Source organism: Pogoniulus pusillus, chromosome 16 (assembly GCF_015220805.1).
Source record: "Pogoniulus pusillus isolate bPogPus1 chromosome 16, bPogPus1.pri, whole genome shotgun sequence".
Classification (NCBI taxonomy): Eukaryota; Metazoa; Chordata; class Aves; order Piciformes; family Lybiidae; genus Pogoniulus; species Pogoniulus pusillus.
Window position 1 is genome coordinate 23,464,030 of NC_087279.1, and position 20,184 is coordinate 23,484,213.

Genomic DNA, 20,184 nt, shown 5'->3' on the forward strand with positions numbered 1-20,184 from the left:
GTGAGACCCTCCCTCCAGGCACAGGCTGCAGGGCAGGGGTTGGCTTGGCAGAGGGGCTGGGGCACCCCGAGATGCAGGCAGCACATGGGGCGAGGGTGATGCGGCTGGTTCAGCCTCTCAGCCCTACTGCGGCTCAAAGCCTAGCTTTATCTTAACGCCCCCAGGCGTCAACCTGCATCTTCGGGTGCCAAGAGCTCCTGTTGTAAACCTGCTCCTCCCCGGGAAGCACCGGGACTACCAGCATCGGCCTGGGATCCCCCCGTGCACCTGCCACCGTGGCAGTACCCAGAGATTTAGAGCATACAGAGAACACTCACATCCACCACAGCACAATACAGCTGAGCCCTGCTTCAGAGTGCTGTGCCACGGCGAGGATGCTGTGGGGCTGAGCCCTCCCAGGGGACAGACCCCTCGTGGGGATGAAGGTATCTCGCCAGGGCAGGATGAGACCTGTGGGGAGCAGGCTGCAGTCATTCTCTTACATGTTAGGCAGTAGGCAATACTGAGACTTCCACTTGGTAATGAACAGCAGTTAACATAACCCAGGAGACTAGAGCACCATAAGACAAGTCTATATTCAAAACAACGTCATGCTGACATCACACAATTGCACCATTAACACTTTTATTTACTCCAAATAATAGTTCAACGTTGAGTAACTTCAGCATTCTCTACAGAGGTGTGAAATCCCTTCTCTGGCTTTGGTCATTTACAACTGTTGCAGGCATTTGGTAGTTCTGTTCTTTCCTACTTAATAATGGGGGGAAAAAAAAAGGGAGGAAATAAAAGGGAAAGAAAAAAATAAAATCAAGTCCCTTTTGCAGCTGTCAGGATTCTTGTATCTGACTGATGGAGCAGGCCTGGAAAGCACAGGCTTCAAAGTGCCACCGAGGCCTCTTCCAAGATTCAATGGATCAGAAAATGTTCTCTTTATTTACTAGGATCAAAACAAACGAAGAGGAGAAAGGGTTAAACACCCCCTCCCCCCCCCCCCAAAACAAATCACAACTGAAACTCTCATTGATACACATAAGGGATTGGATGGTTAAATGGAAAAGGGGTGTGTGTTGGAGGGGGGGTTGTGTGTGTCTAAGAGTGGTGTTTGGTTAGCTCTGGCTGACAACAACTCTGGCTGTGCATGCGTTTTCCCAGTGACTCCTAAGATATAGAAATTCCTCTGATTATTACAAAATACAAAAATATTTTCTCCAAACTCTCATTTACATTGCATTTACAACGACCATGGAAATAACTTAGGCTCCTACCCCGTCTCAGAGACAAACCACCTACCAGCATGGCTAACGGGAGACAACAACGCGGCGGAAAGCAAAAAGCTACCAGCAAACCGATGCCGAGAGTCAACGACCCCAAACGCACGGACAGACGCAACGCAAAAGGGAGGCAGAAGGCAAAAGGGAGGGGAAAGAGGGAAAACTACTGGGTAAATAGTACAGGCTAAAGTGAACTCTCTGTTTGTTATCATTCTCTTCTCCAAAGGAAGATGTGCAAAACGTATTCACCGTGCCCAGGATCATGACTCTTTATAGAAGCCAGTCTGCAACCTCCTTGCAAATCCCTACCCTTCAGGTCTCTTTTGTTTTCCTGTCTGTTGCAACAAAAGCGCTTACATGATCTAAACCAGTGCAAGTTCGTGGGGTCACTGCCATTCTCCCAAGGTGCCTGGCAAGGATGCTATTAGGATATGACACAGTTTTTGCTCTTCTGTCTTTTCCGGCTGTGCAACTGTCCCCTGGCACTCAGCGTGGAAGACTTGGGCATGCTGTAGGAGCCGTACTTGTGCAGGAGCTCCTCGCTGGTCACGTACCGCAGGCGTGCAGGTTGGGGAATTGGCTCCCCAAGGAAATATCCCTCGTTGTCAGACTCCGAAGAGGAGGAGCAGGTCGAGCACCAGTCGTACTCGGCGAAGTAGGGGCCCCATCGCTCGCCCAAGTGGTTCTGCAAGGCGAGATCCGACACTGTCCGGGGACAGTGGCCGTAGACATCCCTGCGGGGACCCTGCTCCATCGTCTCTCTGCAGCTCCTCTGGTGCATAAACTGGTCGTAGTCCTCCCTGGCTCGCATTGAGGGTCTCTCCTTCAGGCGGTAGCACTGCTCGCTGGCCAGGTGCAAGGCGTTATCCGAGCGGGAGCGGCGGGAGCGCCGGGGCCGGTGCGGGCGGTAGTGCCGGTCGTCGTCTCGCAGGTTAGTTCGCCGGCGCGTGCGCTCGCTCATGGGGGCATGCCTCGAGACCTCCTGCACCCCCAGATTGCCCCCGGGCACCCCGCTCCCGTAGTCAAAGCTCTGGTGCATGCGCCCATGCGACGGTCGCTCTCGGTACCCGAGGGGGCTGGCCAGGTTGTGAAGGTTTGGCTCCATGTCCTGGTACTGCTGCGCCGAGAGCAGGCTGCGGACGGACTCGGCGCTTCGGAACTGCATGGAGGAGTTCAGCGTCCCCATGTTGCTCATCTTCTCTGAGACGTTCATGCCTGAGTCTTTGCTCAGGTCAGGCATCGAGAACCTGGAGAGGTGCTCCTGGCGCTTGGCTCCGCCATCTGCTGAGAGGCCTTTGCGGGAAAAAGGGAAAGGGAGACAAAAGAGAGTTAAAAAGGAGAATTTTCTCCCAGCAGAGCTGCAGGGAGAAGGTTGCAATCCGTGCAAGACTTCTGTGTTAAAAAATAACCCAATGCTTTAAACGCTGTCCTGAAGAGCCCTCTCAAGAAGGTGGTATTTTTTTCTGAGAGCAGGCAGTTCCTCCTGTGGGGAAGTGACACCAATTTAAGGTGTTTTGAGTTGGACTCCAAGCTGCTTTTCACAACTTCCTTCCCATATGCCTACACTGTCTGCAACTTGATAGGAATAACTGGTGGTGCCAGGGGGAAATCATGCATCAGAGGTAACCCGAGGCCTCCTGCATGCTGAGGGTGCCATGATCCTGCACCCACAACTCGTACAATGACAACGTATTTCGAGGGACTGAACAACGTCAGGGGCAACTGAAGATGGGCCACTGACTGCTTCAGGCATGTCGCCATCGTGCGGGTCTCCCTGTTGTGGTTTGAGGGGCTCCAGGTTATCCCAGACTTCCTGAAAAGATCCAAACTGGTTGCCCCTGGACATCACAATTATGTTATTCAACCTCACAATCCTGCAAACACTCTACAAGTAAGCGGCAAAGTCGCTTTGCTCTCTTTTCTCCCTGCCTTTGGAGCTCTCCAGAGGGATCCTTATCTGGGTAACTAAGTACCTGTATAGGAGTACCCTGTGGTAGGCTGTGGCCTTCAAGGCCATGAGCCACAGTGAATCAGTCCCACTGGGGGCTTAAACTTGGAGACAGTGGGGGATGGGAGAAAATGAGCAGCAAGGTTTTGGTGGTTTTGGTTTGGCTGGGGGGAAGGTTTTGGGGAATTCTTATGTAGCTTGTATCTGTATTAGGGGTTGAGGTTTCACGTATGCCTTATCATTTCCTGCATGTTTTAAGGTACAACCTCTCTGTATTTTCTTCTCCAGTTCAGTGAGAGATGTATTATTTGACTGCCCTTCATCCCTGGAAAAAGACTGAAGTAAACTAACGTTGGTCTGTCAGGCTCTTAGACAAAAACCCACGACACACCCGTAGGAGGACTGACAGGGCAGCCTTGGCTGTGTGCATGCAGTCAGGTATTGAAGGCAAGGGAACACCCAAGCTCCAGGGAGTGCGCTGGAGCTCACTGTAAGCAGTGGGCCAGCAGGAGGATCAGGCTGCCTCTGGAGATAAAACCCAGGGGCTGCACATGGACAGGAGCCGGGAACACCAGCTCCAGCTTGACAGGCTGCCCTGCTCATGAAGGTGGCCCATTGGGTGTCTCCCATGTGCCAACCAGCCCTGAGCTCAAGCAAAGTGCTCTCTTCCACCCCAGGAAGCTTCCCCTGGCAGCAGAGAAGTGGGGTGTGTGCGGCACCTGCCCATCAACAAGAACCTCAATGCACCCCCCACGTCGCCCCAGTCCTTGGGCTGTTTGCTGGGGGTTTTCTATCTATTTTCTGACTCCCCCCACGTTGGCTTGGCAACCAGCAGCAGTCAGTGTGTGCACTGCCAGCTCAGGCCAACATTTCACAAGCTACTCAGAGGAAATCCATTTCATCCCAAATCAAATGCAGAGCGTTTGCTTTGGCACTCCTCTCCCCGTCCCTCTCCGACAACCTCCCAGTGCAGCCCAAGCGCGGAGAGCTGTGCACCATCAGCAGGATCTCCAACATGACGCACGGCCCTTATGCAATCACCCAGAATTTATGGCTTTGTCAATGAATTTAGAAAGCCAACAGCCCAGCCCACAATTCAAGAATAAACTTCTCTTTTCCCTTAATAAAAGCTGCTTACATTTCAGCAAGAGCTCAGCTCCTTCAGCGTCAGCTGCTGCCTGCCAAACCTGAACAAGAACAAGGGCTGCTCTCACCGACCCTGCTCATGAGCTGCTTCAGGCGTTCTTTGGACTCAGTCTTATAAAGATCAACAGATTCTGCAAAGATGGGCAAGGTTTCCCAAGCCCTCCCCTCAGTGACACCAGGGAGAGCTTTAGCACTCGAGCAGAAGCCACTTGCATGATTTGGCTTTGCTCCCTGAGTCCCAGCCAGGGCAGACATTTGTCTCTGCTCCTTTGTCTTGCTGCTGTTAATGGGGCTGTTTCAGGAGCTTCAGGTTACAGAGGAAGCCAAAGCGAAAGTTATCCCTGAACACTGTAGTAAAAGGGAGGGTCTGGGTTAAAATAAAAGTCAAAGCCACGTTTCGTTTTGAAAAGGATGCACTTTTCAAATCAGCTTCATGCCTTTTTCCCTGGGCCACGGTGACCTTGAGCAAGCTAACTCAACCCTACCATCCATCCTTTGGGAACAGTCCTATGCAGGCTCCCCATCCCCTCCAAGGACCTGCCCGCCTCTGCTCCCTGCTTCTGCCACGGGATCGAGCAATTGCCGTGCGTGCACACCGCCTCCCTTCTACAGCCATCGTTTTCTGCCTTTGTTCCCAGGGATGTCGCCTGTCACACCCAGGTACTGCTCCCCCTGTGCCCTCTGTGCCACTGCAGAAGAGCCCAGCAGCCGCCAAGAGGAAAACGCAGCTCGGTAACACGCACAAAGACCTCCTGAAAAGCAGGAATAACAATGGGATTGCCAGGGGAGCTGACCCGAACGTGAATCACGGCCGCTGACAGCCGAACGTGGCCTTAATCAGACCTGTCAGGCGATAGCCGACGCCAAGGAAAATGAGCCCTCGGTGACATTTACGCAACCCTTCATCAAGAGCCAGCGCAGCTCTGCAACAAGAGCACGACGGTGCTGTGCATGAGCGGAGCTCCAAACACCAGGGGATGCTTCTGCAGTGCCAGCAGCCTGGCTGTGGCAGCATCCTTTCAAAGGGGCAGACCTTGCCCTGCCTTGCAGGGCCATGGGGCGAGCTGCTGCTGTGCTCCCGGTGCACAGCCAGCCGCATCAGATGCTACCCACAGGTCCCGGCGCCCTCCTCCTCTTGTCCTGCGTCCAGTGAGAACCAAATCCTCCTCCCAAGTGCCTGGAGAGAGGCGTTTGGAAAGGAAGAGCCAGTGCTTCACAGATGTAGTTTCTGCAGAACGGGTGTTTCCAGACCCTTGGACACACACCTCGGGCAGACACTGTGAGTAGCTCTGTCTTTTTCCCTAGCCGGCACTGAGGAGCCTGTGGTACATGCGCGGCTCACGCTCGCAGCACAACTTTTAATCAGCCATTATTAGGTCCAGGGGACGTTTCTGGCTGTTCATCCAGACAGCCTGATTATAATTAAGCACACACGTTTTAAGATCTTGAATCCCTGGGAAAATGTCAGTTGTAAGAGGAATCCAGCACAGAGCACGTACACCACCAGCACATGAAGCTCAGGGAGGGATGGAGCTTGTGCTCAGGAGGCTGCAGCAGAGCCGCCCCAAGACCCAGTGCCTTAATTTCTCCAAACAACAGTGGGAAATGCTCCTTGCTGAGGTTTAAACGCCTCTTCTCAGGAAGATCTAGCAGACTGCATGTGCACAAGTCTTTTCTTGGGGGCCACATTAGCAAATGAACCAACAAGCTGTGTGGTAGGGAATCAGGAAAACTCGGTTTTATGTGCTCATGGTGGCAAAGAAGGATTGCTTCCACCTACTGAGGAGCAAAGCTGTGCTTTTACAGCATCACTGAAGGCATTAGAAGCTCTGCATGGCACTTGGGGTGACCAAACTAGTTACCAGGTTGAGGATGTAACTTCTAACCTGTGCAAAACACAAATGTACCTCCAGGATTAACTTTACATTTACACCGCTGCAAAGTGAAAAGCATCAGGAGTGGGAGTTAGGCCCAGATTAGTGTTTCAAAGCTCCCTAAGTGATCCTGCTCCATTCTGCAGAGCCACAAAGCCTCAGCGATGCATAGTGGGAAGAAGCCAGGAGGCCTCCAGTCTGACTGCAGTGAGTTCAGAGGACAGAAATAACTAACTGCCTAAAAAAATTCATCTAGAAAATAGAACCTAGGAATAAAGTTTGAAAGAGCAGAGGGGTTGTTTAGTCTAGAGAAGAGAAGGTTGATGGGGATATAATAGCAGCTTTCAAACACAGTAAAAAATGTGAAGAGTACATCATTCTCCAGGCCTGCAAGGAAAATTTCAGCTGGAAAAGAAAACTCTTCCTGTGCAATCACAGGCTCCAGCACTGAAGGGTTTCCCAGGCACCCAAAGGCAGTGAATGTCCAGGCACAGGCACCGTGGCTCCGAGCTCTCCAGCGGTGAAGCTGGCATCAGCCCTCCTCTCCTGCGGTCCCTGCCACTTCAGAGCTACACCAGTACATTGAGACCCAATTTTCTTGAGTTACCAGTATTTATTTACAGCCACTGCAGCTCCTTCCTAATGAAGTGTTTCATCTGGGAATGCAGCTAATAACCCAAGTGACTTCTAACCTGGAAGAAAGAGTGTGAGCGGAGACCTCACCACGCAGCAGTGATTTTTTTTCTAACAAGGAAACCTGAGAATCTGTTTCCCGAGGCCATCCAGAGGGGAAGGAGCCCATCCTGTGGCAAAGGATGGCTGTTACACATCACCAAGGGCACAAAGGCAGAGCGGTGATGTGCTGACCCCACCAGCATTCTGCCAGATGATGCTCTGAGACACCAAGCGCATCTGTTGGTGGCTGCTGCAGAGACTTCTGCACCAGAAGAGGGGCAATGGCACCCACTGCTGTGGGCATGACCTGTGCCATGGCCAGCCTGGAGCCAGGACTGTGGGACATGTGGACGCAGCAGGTAATTTCGCTGCCATTCTCCGCTGCCTGAAGCTGCCAGCCTCAATATATTTCACCCCCGAGCCACGGGAATGCTTTCAGATGGACACAAGGGAAAGCTGCAGCTCATCTGCAGACGTTCTGATACAAACCTCGAGCTGGTTAGTGCCAGGGACACAAAGCAGGTTTCTGGTTAACGTTCAGGTTTGCTACCAACATCCTGTACTATCCAGGCTGAGGGCCCTGGGGCTTTTTAGTCTGGAGAAGACTGAGAGGGGATTTGATAAATGTTTATAAGTATCTGAGGGCTGCCAGGAGGTGGGGGACAGGCTCTGCTCACTGCTCCCTGGGACAGGACAAGCAGCAATGGGTGTAAGTTGCAGCAAAAGAGGTTCTGCCTCAACACAAGGGGGAGCTTCTTTACTGTAAGGGTCCCAGAGCACTGGAACAGACTCCCCAGAGAGGTTGTGGGGTCTCCTTCTCTGGAGCCTTTCCAGGCCTGTCTGGATGTGTTCCTCTGTGATCTGTGTTAGATAGGTTTGTCCTGCTCTGGCAGGGGGGTTGGGCTCGATGATCTGCTTGGGTCCCTTCCAACCCCTAACATCCTGTGAGCCTGTGATTCTGAAGTTCTTCCCCACCCCTACTAAGAACTGTCTTTATCACATAAACCACTGCAAAGGGAGATAAGAACCAAGTACACAAAGTGACAGCACGGAGATATTCCTCCTGAGCATCACGGCTACGACCCTGCCACGACAAAGCACCTGGAGGCACTGACATCTCTCCGTGTGCTTTGCTGGAGCAGGGCTGCAAGTTACATTAATTATGAATTATTAAACCACTTGGCAAACGACAGCAGAGGGGCCACAGAGAGCAGCTACGCTGGCGTGAGGCTGGAGTGGAGCCCCCCCGTGAGGAGAAACGGCTCCCAGCCCCCATTAAAGCAAACTCCCTGTGAAGCTGCGCAGACATGAGGTGAGGCTCCGCTGCGGCCAGCATCGCGCCACAGACAGCATCGCCTGATTCACCCCGGCACGGAGGCACAGAACGCTTGGGGTTAGGACACGGCAAACAACCACGCCTGTGCTGATGCTTGTTTCTTGCCTTTACACTGAGCGCAGTGTGCACGTAGCTGTGCATCACGGATCCTCACCACCTGAGCCTCGAGTTGGTGTCTATTCCTGCACTCAGCCCAGACAGGCAGCACTGCAGGCCTGGGGAAGAGTGGCTGGAAAGCTGCCCAGTGAAAAAGGGCCTGGGGTGCTGGTCACCATCTGGCTGACTAGGAGCCAGCAGTGTGCCAACTGCATCCTGGCTTGTATCAGCATTAAGTGTGGCCATCAGGACTAGGAGGTGAGAACGCTCCTGTAATCATCGCTGACCACACCTCCAATACCAGGTTCAGTTTTGACCCCTTCAATACAAGAAAGACACTGAGGCGCTGTGTGAGGAAATGGCCTCAAGTTGTGCCAGGGGTGGTTTAGGTTGAGTATTAGGTTGGGATGATCTTGGAAGTCTCTTCCAACCTCTCTGATTCTATGATTCTGTTAGGAGAAATGCCTTCACTAAAAAGGTTGCAAAGCCCTGGGACAGACTGCCCAGGGAAGTGGTGGAGTCACCATGCCTGGAGGCATTTAGAAGGTTGTGTAGATGTGGTACTTAGGGACATAGTTAGTGGTGGACTTGGCAGTGCTGGGTTTTTGTTCTGACTCAGTGATCTTAATGTTCTCTTCAAATCAAAATGATTCCATGATTCTCTAAGAGCCAATGTTTAAGTGGCAGCTGTGGAGGCACAGGACAGGACAGTGCAGCATCTCTCATGTCCAGTCCCTTTGTGTCAGAGATTTCTCTCTCCCACAGCACCAGGCAGGCATGTCCTCACCACTCCTGAGAAAGGGTTTATTTCAAGTTCAACCTGGAGAACTAAAAAGGAACTTATGGAGAAACAGCCTGCCCAGAGTTTTGTTTATAGCTCAGCCTCATCCCACTTTGGAGTGGCCTCGGGGTGTGTAGAAATAAAGCAGAACTCTTACGTAAGTGGAAATCATGGAAAGTAAACAGTTCAGGGGAAAACAGCACTTGGCCAACTGGGTCATGATGCTGGCAGCCTCCCAAAGTGTGCCCCCAGTGCCATCCCGAGGGAGTCAGGGGGTATTTCCCAACCAGTCAGTCCCTTGGTTGCCAGCATCCCTACACGGGTGCTGCCAGGGAAAGGGGTTGCATTTGAACCTAGAAGCACCCCTGCAGCTCCCCCAATGGCATCACCACTGCTTGCAGTGTCTAGTCAGAAGGCTGAGGAGCAGCCACAGGACGTAGTGCCACTGAGGACATGGAGACAACGCCAGCCACCAGACTCTGAACCCCTCACTGTCACCTCTGAGGGTGTTCAGGAGCTGTTCCTCAGCCCTCAGCATGGGAGGGCCTGGGCTATAGGATGTGAGCCCTCAGCATGGGAGGGCCTGGGCTATAGGATGCTTCTCTGGAAAATACCACCTTGGCCTTGACAAACAGGGTTCTTTCTTCATCTCCCCACCCTTCCAGCTCCTCCTTGGGCAGAGAAAGAAAAGGGCACTAGAAACAGATAATACCATCAGGTGACTGCAACCCAGACACAAGAGGATCAGGACTGACTCATACACACATTCCAAAGAGTTTTTTTCCCCTGTGCTTTCTGGGTATATCCCAGTTGCTGTTTAGTCCTGGAAAACCAAGCTGGATGGGGCCTTTGGGTATAACCAGCACCCAAATGACAGGAGAAATGTGTGTCATACACATGAAATTGCATTCCATCCTGCCAGTTTGCCACCTCTCATTCCCTGGATTAATGCCTGTGACAGATGAGGCTCTTACCCTCACCAAGACTCCTTTTCTCTCAAGGAATACTTAAATTCTATTTCTCCTTTTCAATACAACAGTGTCACTGCTCAACATGACTTCTGCTCCAAAGCACTCCTGCCCTCTGCAAGCTGCACACAAAAAGACTGTTCCCAGGGAATAACATTCAGCCCTCGGGTACTTTCTCAAGTGGTTATTTGACCAGCTGGCTTTTTGTAGAAATGACTGCTTGGAATCAGCAGAGATCAGCTCTTGATTGCTAATTCAGCCAATGGGCACATACAGCCCCTGCAAAACTTTTGCAGAGGGCAGTGGGAGCACAAGGAGAGCCAGGCAGAGCACAAGCACTGGGAGCAGGGCTGGATGGACCAAGCATCTTTGGGGAAGTGATTAACCTCTGAGAAGATCAGGTTCCTCCTCATGAGTAAAGCTTCCTTGACAAACTAACTCTCAGCATTGTTCTGATTGCTTAATGAATGGAGCCATGAGGTAAACATAGCTCCAGCATCCACAGTTTAGAGTGTTACCAAACCACTGCTCCAGCATCCACAGTTTAGAGTGTTACCAAAGCACTGCTACAGCATCCACAGTTTAGAGTGTTACCAAACCATTGCTACAGCATCCACAGTTTAGAGTGTTACCAAACCATTGCTACAGCATCCACAGTTTAGAGTGTTACCAAACCGCTGCTACAGCATCCACAGTTTAGAGTGTTAACAAACCATTGCTACAGCATCCACAGTTTAGAGTGTTACCAAACCGCTGCTACAGCATCCACAGTTTAGAGTGTTACCAAAGCACTGCTACAGCATCCACAGTTTAGAGTGTTACCAAAGCACTGCTACAGCATCCACAGTTTAGAGTGTTACCAAAGCACTGCCCCAGCATCCACAGTTTAGAGTGTTACCAAACCGCTGCTACAGCATCCACAGTTTAGAGTGTTACCAAACCGCTGCTACAGCATCCACAGTTTAGAGTGTTACCAAACCATTGCTACAGCATCCACAGTTTAGAGTGTTACCAAACCGCTGCTACAGCATCCACAGTTTAGAGTGTTACCAAAGCACTGCTACAGCATCCACAGTTTAGAGTGTTACCAAACCATTGCTACAGCATCCACAGTTTAGAGTGTTAACAAACCATTGCTACAGCATCCACAGTTTAGAGTGTTACCAAACCGCTGCTACAGCATCCACAGTTTAGAGTGTTACCAAACCATTGCTACAGCATCCACAGTTTAGAGTGTTACCAAACCGCTGCTACAGCATCCACAGTTTAGAGTGTTACCAAACCGCTGCTACAGCATCCACAGTTTAGAGTGTTACCAAACCATTGCTACAGCATCCACAGTTTAGAGTGTTACCAAACCGCTGCTACAGCATCCACAGTTTAGAGTGTTACCAAAGCACTGCTACAGCAGCCACGGTTTAGAGTGTTACCAAAGCACTGCTCCAGCATCCACAGTTTAGAGTGTTACCAAAGCACTGCTACAGCATCCACAGTTTAGAGTGTTACCAAAGCACTGCCCCAGCATCCACAGTTTAGAGTGTTACCAAACCGCTGCTACAGCATCCACAGTTTAGAGTGTTACCAAACCGCTGCTACAGCATCCACAGTTTAGAGTGTTACCAAAGCACTGCTACAGCATCCACAGTTTAGAGTGTTACCAAACCACTGCTACAGCATCCACAGTTTAGAGTGTTACCAAACCGCTGCTACAGCATCCACAGTTTAGAGTGTTACCAAAGCACTGCTACAGCATCCACAGTTCAGAGTGTTACCAAACCACTGCTCCAGCACCCACAGTTTAGTGTTACCAATGTCATTAAAAAAAAAAAAAGGAATGAAAAAAGCAGCCAAAGGAAATAAAATATAAGAAGATAATATAAAATCATAAAAAATGAGTTTGCTTGGAAAATGTGCTGGGAGATCTTTGCTTTTTCTTCTGATGGCCACACTGGGCAGGAGGAGAACCCAGTCTCCAAGAAGTTCATGGAATCACAGAATCAACCAAGTTGGAAGAGACCTCCAAGATCAGCCAGTCCAACCTAGCACCCAGCCCTGGACAGTCAACCAGACCATGGCACTAAGTGCCCCAGCCAGGCTTCACTTCAACACCTCCAGGCACAGCGACTCCACCACCTCCCTGGGCAGCCCATTCCAATGCCAATCACTCTCTCTGACAACAGCTTCCTCCTAACACACAGCCTAGACCTCCCCTGCCACAACTTCACACTGTGTCCCCTTGTTCTGTTGCTGCTTGCCTGGCAGAAGGGACCAACCCCACCTGGCTACAGCCTCCCTTCAGGGAGCTGCAGACAGCAATGAGCTCTGCCCTCAGCCTCCTCTTCTGCAGGCTGCACACCCCCAGCTCCCTCAGCCTCTCCTCACAGGGCTGTGCTCCAGGCCCCTCCCCAGCCTTGCTGCCCTTCACTGGACACCTTCCAGCACCTCAACATCTCTCTTGAATGGAGGAGCCCAGAACTGGACACAGCACTCAAGGTGTGGCCTGAGCAGTGCTGAGCACAGGGGCACAAGAACCTCCCTTGTCCTGCTGCCCACACTGCTCCTGAGCCAGGCCAGGATGCCATTGGCTCTGCTGCCCACCTGGGCACACTGCTGCCTCATCTTCAGCTACTCTCTACCAGTATCCCCCCAGGTCCCTCTCTGCCTGGCTGCTCTCAGCCACTCTGTCCCCAGCCTGTAGCACTGCTTGGAGTTGTTCTTGCCAAAGTGTAGGACCCTGCCCTTGGCCTTGTTCAATCTCATCCCACTGGAGATTTGGAGGGTATCACAGAATCACAGAACACAGAGTGAGTTGGGTTGGAAGAGATCTTTAAGATCATCCAGTCCCAACCCCCATGCCATGGGCAGGGACACCTTCTGCCAGACCAGATTGTTCGAGACCTCATCCAACCTGGACCTGAACACTTCGAGGAAGGGGGCATCCAGGCCTGTCTTGAGCAACCTTTTCCAGTGTCTCCTCACTGGGAAGAATTTCTTCCTCATCTCCAGTCTCAATCTTCCCTCCTCGAGCTTGATAAGCTCATTCAAAACACTCCGTTGGTATGGACTGGCAACCTGCAGTTCCCTTTGCTCTATTTAGTATCTCTCAATGCATTTGTCTCTCCCTTAGACATGAAGTCACACTCTGACACCTCTGAAGCACATTTCATATGTCTTAGAATCAATGAACTTCAAAAGCAGTAGCAGACATATCAGGAAGCCAGTAAGTCCAGTGCTGGAAGTGGAGCACTGTAAGGGCAGCATTTTCTGGAGGAAAGGCTTTCTGGGTGTATTTGTTGTTTCAGTTAGTCTGACTTTGTGGTGCAGCCAGGGGGCTGCAGCCTGTAGCACTCAGACCACAGCCTGATTTCTAAAGCTGCCATTCAGGTGCTAAGAAAACACAAACCCACAGCAAAGCCACAGAGTCACTGCCTTCAGTTGGTGGCAGAAAAGGGATTTGTCAAACAAATGCAGGAGGAGGAAAGGAGAAATTCCCTCCACCAGCAGGAAACTGTGCCTTGTGCCAGAGCACATCTTTAAATCACATCAGCATTTGCAGCAATTACACAAGCGCAAACCAGAAGACAGCAGAGACACTTCCATCCAATTCAAACCCTGACCCCGAGCACAAGGAGGGTCACAGCCACCTCTACGATTCAGGTGCCTGCTAGTGCACTGCTACCCGTGGTGAGACAACCCAGCACCATGAGGGAAGTCCCCAGGATTGACAAGGTGTCACACCCCTCCAATAACCCATAAGGAACTGGGTTTAAAGTGATTAAGAAGAGCCTGCTTAGTAAGGTGAAAACCTTATGTCTTGCAGGGCGCTTGGGGTCACAGAGATATTGACCCACTCAGTGGGAGACCCCCTGGTCCAGCACTGAATGCATAACAACCATTGCAGGGACAATAGCTGTTCACAGGAGGAAGCCTCTTAGCCAGAGGACAGGGACTGCTGCTGCACACCCCAAGCTTTATCCACTTTTACTGATATCTCTGGCTAATTAGTAGTTAAGTCCTAATAGAAACATCACAGCAAAATCTGCTGCCAGGGAGGGACCAGCTTTCAACATGTGCTCTGCAGGTCAGGGACTGTTTGCCCTTCAGCTCCCTATAAAAAAAGAGAACATTTTCAGTGATGCCATAAAATGTTGGATGGATGCAGTGTTAATTATTTCACTTTATAAGGTGGAGCAACAGTGCAGTGTGAGTAGCCCAAAGAGACCTCATATGTGAATGCTCAGGAGTTTCTTGCAAAGCAGAGCTGGGATATTTGGGGGAGGAGGGCATGGGGTGAGCTCAGCCCTCAAGGTGTGGTGGGGGGAAGCTTTGCAGGGGTGATGAGAGCAGATGATGGCCAGGTCACCGAATATTCCTGTCCTCAAAATGCTACCAATTAAATGGTATGATAATTGTGCCCTCCATAATCGTGCACACAGCCCTTGGGAGCTGCCTGCTAGTGCTGCAGTGCCCCCAGCTTGTGCTCAGCCAGGTCCCAGAGCACAGAAAATTATTAGAATCTCACACATTAATAAAAATGTTATCACCTCAGTCTGCAGAGGAAGTGCTTGGAGCCATTGCAAGCCCCATCACGCTGAGCATCTGCTCCAGAAAGCAGGAAAGAAGTATGCGGTTCAGACAGGCACTGCCCCCCAGGAAACACCTACTTCGGCTACCTACAGAGGATGGATGCTTTGGGAAGGTCTCCCTCCCAGCATTTTAAAAGAGGCTTTCCAGCATGAAAGGCAGAATGACTTTCACTCTACTAGGAAGGCCTTGCCACGTTTCCAGTCTCTTGACCTGTATCCCCCATACACTTCAGCTCCAAAGCATGCAACAACCCCTCCAACACTCGGGGCTTGCTCACCCGAACCCGGTGTTGCTCAAGACTCTTTGTACTAACGGGATTTACACAACACAAGCCTTCAGGAATGTGAATGGGTTTGGAAACACGAAGTTCTGCCCAGGGAAACCTTGTTTCACAGAGCAATTCCCAACTCCCTTACCATTTTACGTCAGTTTTCCCTCTGTGTATTTCTGAGGCTGTTGGAGCAAAACTCTCCAGCTCATTAGCTTCTTTTCTCCTCCCTGCTCTACCATTCACCAGTTAGGGAGGTCCTGGCTGAACACAGAGAGCAGTTCACATCTTGACACAGGGCTGGCAGCTTCCCCAAACAAACACACCGAAACCCAGGAGCGGCATGTAGCAGAGCAAACTTGTCCATCCAGGCAGAGCAGAGCCAGCATCTCATGGGGGGCCCTTGGGACTGGTTACCAAACACCCCACAAGCTGCTTGTGGCGACAGCAAGACCAACGGGCTCCATTTTGCAGGGGGCAGATGTGGCACTTGCCCAAATCCAAGCAGTGCCTGGCTGAAGGAGAGGAAAGCCAGGGGAGCAGCAAAGAAAACACAAGGCTGTTTCTGGGGAGCAAACCAGGCTCAGCCTTCTCTTTTCTGCTGAGGGACTGGGGAGCAAGCGACAGCTGTGCCAGCTGAGCACAGGTGCCCAGTAATGCAAGCTACAGCAGGCTACAGAGGATGGTGTGCACCAGGGCTGAGTCTCCCCAGTGCCCAGTGGCAGACCACAGCCCTGTCACAGACATATCCAAGCATGCACATCCATCCCTGCAGCCACACAATGAAAACCAAACACATCTGGGGTGAGAGGACCGAAGAACATTGCCTGGGGAGGAGCTCACGAGTAAAGGGCTCAGCCTGATAGGATCTTTCCCTGCAGTTGCTACCAGAGGACTGGGGAAGTGGACAAAAAGAGCCGTGCACAGAGGAAGGGAGGGGGCAATTTATCTGAGCTAGTCATACGCTTGAGGGCTATGTAACATGCAAAAGGGGTTAACAGGGACCATTTCAAAGCGTTTAACAATACTTTCAGCCTGCAAGGGCAGCTGACAGCAGCCCTTCAAGCACTGAAGGCTGGAATCTGCCACTGCAATAACAGCTGGCCTTGATTTTTGTCCCGTGCTTCACAAACCGGAGGATTAAAGAGCTTGAAAGCACTCGTTTTGAGCTACACAGAAGGGCCAGACATTATAAAGCCTTGGTAAACATGCAAGCAGGGCTACCAGACAAGCTGGGGCCAGGCAGGCAAGCCCATGGCCCAAGCAGCAGTCCCCAAGATGTCAAGCAGCCCCATGATGGGAAGACACCAGCCTTGGCACTTATCTGGGGCACCAGGGACCTCGCTGCACAGAGGGGGTCCTGGGTGGCCACAGGGTGACAGGAGCTGGAGTGACTTACCTGTCGCATTGGAGAGTGCAAGGGACTCCATGGAGCCACGGGGAGTCTGCTCGGTGGGCGTCAGGTCCTCTGAGAACTTCAGGGCGTTGATGGGGTGACGGGTGCGGCACTGTGGCGTTGGCATCCCGCCCTCCTCTTCTTCTTCATACTTGGGGACGTTGAGACTTCCTCTGGTCTCTGGGAAGCTCTGGTTGGACATGTCGCTGTAGCTCTCCTGCGAGCGAAGCCTCCCCGAATAGTAGTCCTCTCTGCAGTCCTGGATGAAGCTGCCGCTGTGGCTCTTCATCGCCAGAGAGGAGCTCCTCTTCGGGTTGCTGAAATGTTTTGCCCATAAATCCGACTGCGAGCTCGGGACCTGGCTGGGGTTATAGTTGGTCCTTATGTTGCATTGACTGAGGAGCTGCAAAGGGCTTTGGGACTGACTTTGCTCCATTTTGTTCCCATAGTGATAGAGTTCATCCCGGCTCCTCCACAAGTGCTCCCTGTTGAGGCTCGGTGTCTGGCCAGCCAGGCTCAGCAAGTCCATCTGCAGGGACAGTGGGTCCACGTCAGTGGAGAGGCGGTTGGAGGTGACCTGCAGCTGGCTGCATGGGCTGCGCGCCCCTTCCTCGCCCTTCCCCTTGTTCTTGCCGATCTTGGCGCTGCGGCGCGACTCCTTGGCTCGCGCGCTCTGGAAGGCCGAGTCGGAGGAGTCGGAGCCGTTGGGGTCATCGCCGACGCTGCAGGCCCTGGAGCAGAAGATCTGCCCCTGCTTGGGCAGGAAGGGTCGCCCCAGCAAGGACTTCTTGCACTGCGCGCAGCAGAAGCAGGTCTCGGTGGCGTGCCAGTGCTGGCCGTCGTACGTCATCTGGCCCTGGTCGATACCTTGAGGGGCAAGACAGGCAGCGTCAGTTGCCACGTCCGTGGCACGCAGCCCCCGCCAGTGACATGCAGCTGGCCCACTCTCAAAAGCCCTTCTGCAGGCTTTCTCCGATGCAGGAAGTTCAGCCCATTTCTAATTGCTTGCAGGCTGCAGCCCTTCACTCTGGAGTCACTCAGTGTGGGGAAAGGCAGCAGAAGCAAGCCTCCAGCTATTTCAAATTAAATGGGGATATTTCCGACCATAAAGTAAAGGAATGCAAGAAGTGCACCATAAAGTCCTTGAAGTCAAAGCAATAACATGCTGCCTATTAAAAAAAAAAACAACAAACCAAAAAGCCTCCAACTGAGCCACACTGAGGAATCTGTGTTGCCTCAGCCATGTCTGTAACAGAGCAGAGGACATCCCTATCCTTCGCTGCCACCGTGGCCTCATCCCAACTTTATTTTGGCTACTGGGGCCTCTTCTCCAAAACTGAGTGGAAAGAGCTGGCCCCAGGGATCTGAGTGCACACCCTCACCTTGCACCCTCTTACGTCTGCCCAGCAGAAAAGGACCTGGGGGTGGTGGCCAGCAGCCAGCTCAATGTGAGCCAAGCATGTGCCCGGGTGGCCAAGAAGTCCAACAGCATCCTGGCTTGTATCAGCAGGAGCAGGGAAGTGACTCTCTCCCTGTACTCAGCACTAGTGAAGTTGTACCTTGAATACTGGCATCCTGGCCTGCATCAGGAGCAGTGTGGCCAGCAGGACAAGGGAGGTTATTCTTCCCCTGTACTCAGCACTGCTCAGGCCACACCTTGAGTACTGTGTCCAGTTCTGGGCCCTCAATTCAAGAAAGATATTGAGGTGCTGGAACATGTCCAGAGAAGGGCAACAAAGCTGGTGAGGGGCCTGGAGCACAAATCCTATGAGGAGAGGCTGAGGGAGCTGGGCCTGTTTAGCCTGGAGAAGAGGAGGCTCAGGGGTGATCTTATTACTGTCTACAACTACCTGAAGGGACATTGTAGCCAGGTGGGGGGTGGCCTCTTCTCCCAGGCAACCAGCAATAGAACAAGGGTACACAGCCTCAAGCTGTGCCAGGGTAGGTATAGGCTGGATGTTAGGAAGAAGTTCTTCACAGAGAGAGTGATTGGCATTGGAATGGGCTGCCCAGGGAGGTGGTGGAGGCACCGTCCCTGGGGGTCTTCAAGAAAAGACTGGATGAGGCACTTAGTGCCATGGTCTGGTTGATTGGCCAGGGCTGGGTGCTAGGTTGGACTGGATGATCTTGGAGGTCTCTTCCAACCTGGTTGATTCTATGATTCTACTGGGTTGCATTTTGGGTCCCTCACTGCAAGAAGGACATTGAGGTGCTGGAGCGTGTCCAAAGAAGGGCAACCAAGCTGGTGAAGGATCTAGAGCACAAAGCTTGAGAGGAGCGGCTGAGGGAAGTGGGATTGTTTAGCCTACAGAAAAGGAGCCTGAGGGGAGACCTTCCTGGCTACGACTACCTGAAAGGAGGTGGCAGTAGGGTAGGTTCTCCCAAGTAACAAGTGAGAGAACAAGAGGAGATGACCTCAAGCTGTGCCAGGGGAGGGTTAGGCTGGAGATTAGGAAAGATTTCTTCACAGAAAGGACTGCAGTGCTGTGGAGCAGCAGGCTGTCCGGGGAAGTGGTGGGCTCACCGCTGCTGCAGGAACTGAGGTATGGTGCTGAGGGACACGGTTTAGCAGTGACCTGGCAGGGGTAGCCTATTGGTTGGATTTGATGATCTTAAAGGTCTCTTCCAACCAAAACAATTCCATGATTTTGTGATCTCCCAGGTCAGGCCCACCAGGGTCTCCTGGATTAAGAAACTGAGGCAGAGATTCTGCCCCACCAGTCAAATCCCAGGGAGCACAAACCTGCTGCTGCACATCGTTCTTGGTCTGAGCTGCAAGTGAAGTTCCTGAAGCTTCAGCTGTAACCTTCAGTCACTTAAATTCATGGTCCCACTGCCTGAGAAACTGGGGGGCTGGCTGGCACGGCAGGGTGCAGCACCACGCGTGTGTGCTGCATGTGCCTGCACAGTGCCACAGCCGTGCCGCCGGTGGGGGGAGAATGCTGCAGGGTACTTTACAAGGGAATGGTATGTCAATGGCCTGGCTTATTCCAAGCCACCTTTGCTTGAGTGTAATTGTTTGAGGGAGTTTTCCCTTCCCTTATAATGAGTGAAATGTTTTTCTATATCGACTGGAGTGCTGTGTTTGCGGACAAAAGAGACACAAGATGGTGGCTGGGTTTTATCAGCTCCTTTTCCAAGACCTCCCAAGCCATCCTGCAGAGGAAGAGCACAGATTCCTTATCCCAAGCCTCAGCTACCCAACACAAGCCTTACAAGTCTCAAGCATACCTTTACCTCTGATTTATGTGGCTCTCACATGCAGTGCTCAGTGTCTACTGCGAGCAACTTCCAGCAAAATGGCTGCAGTCTCTCTTCCGAGAGAAACGTGCAGCAATACACCAAAACAGGCATTTTGCCACAAAACCCTGACCAGGATGGATGGAGAGAGGGGAGGACAGCAGATGGGGGAAGCAGGAGGAAAAAGGAGCACACAAGAAGCCTTAACAGCTGCTTCTTCACTGTTCCGCAGCTGAGCTTTTGGGAAGGATGTGCTGCAGGTCACAGCAAACACATTCTCCAAGTGCTTTGCTGAAGCCCTGAGCTTCCTCCCCCCTCTTGCCATCTGGACACTGCACTAGAGCAAAATGGTTGGTTTCCCTTCTTTCCCTGCAGCCTATGAAATATTTGAACATGTGAGCTCACCTCCACGGACAAAGAAAGGGCTCCCTGCCCACCAGTGAGCACGTGGAAATGCTCAGCCAAGTGGCAAAGGGGATGGGGAGAGCAGCGAGGCAGCCTCCCAGCCTGGGCGCTGGGGCCACAGCCAGCCCCCTAGAATAAAACACCTTTTACATCACTGCTGACATTGACTCTGAGGCATCATAACTTTCTGCCT

The 20,184-nt window shown here is 52.0% G+C and overlaps 1 protein-coding gene across 3 annotated transcripts in view; it reads right to left on the bottom strand.

Moving 5' to 3' along the window:
* Positions 1 to 551: 551 nt before the first annotated feature.
* Positions 552 to 20,184, bottom strand: part of PRICKLE2 (prickle planar cell polarity protein 2) — a 151,312-nt gene continuing 131,679 nt past the window's right edge. For all 3 annotated transcript variants that reach the window (XM_064157010.1, XM_064157012.1, XM_064157011.1), the window contains 2 exons: positions 16,350 to 17,213; positions 552 to 2,564 (listed from right to left, as the gene is read on the bottom strand). In XM_064157010.1, coding sequence (XP_064013080.1) covers positions 1,696 to 2,564; positions 16,350 to 17,213 — 1,733 coding nt within the window. In that variant the 3' untranslated portion in view covers positions 552 to 1,695. The remainder of the gene's footprint in view (positions 2,565 to 16,349; positions 17,214 to 20,184) is intronic.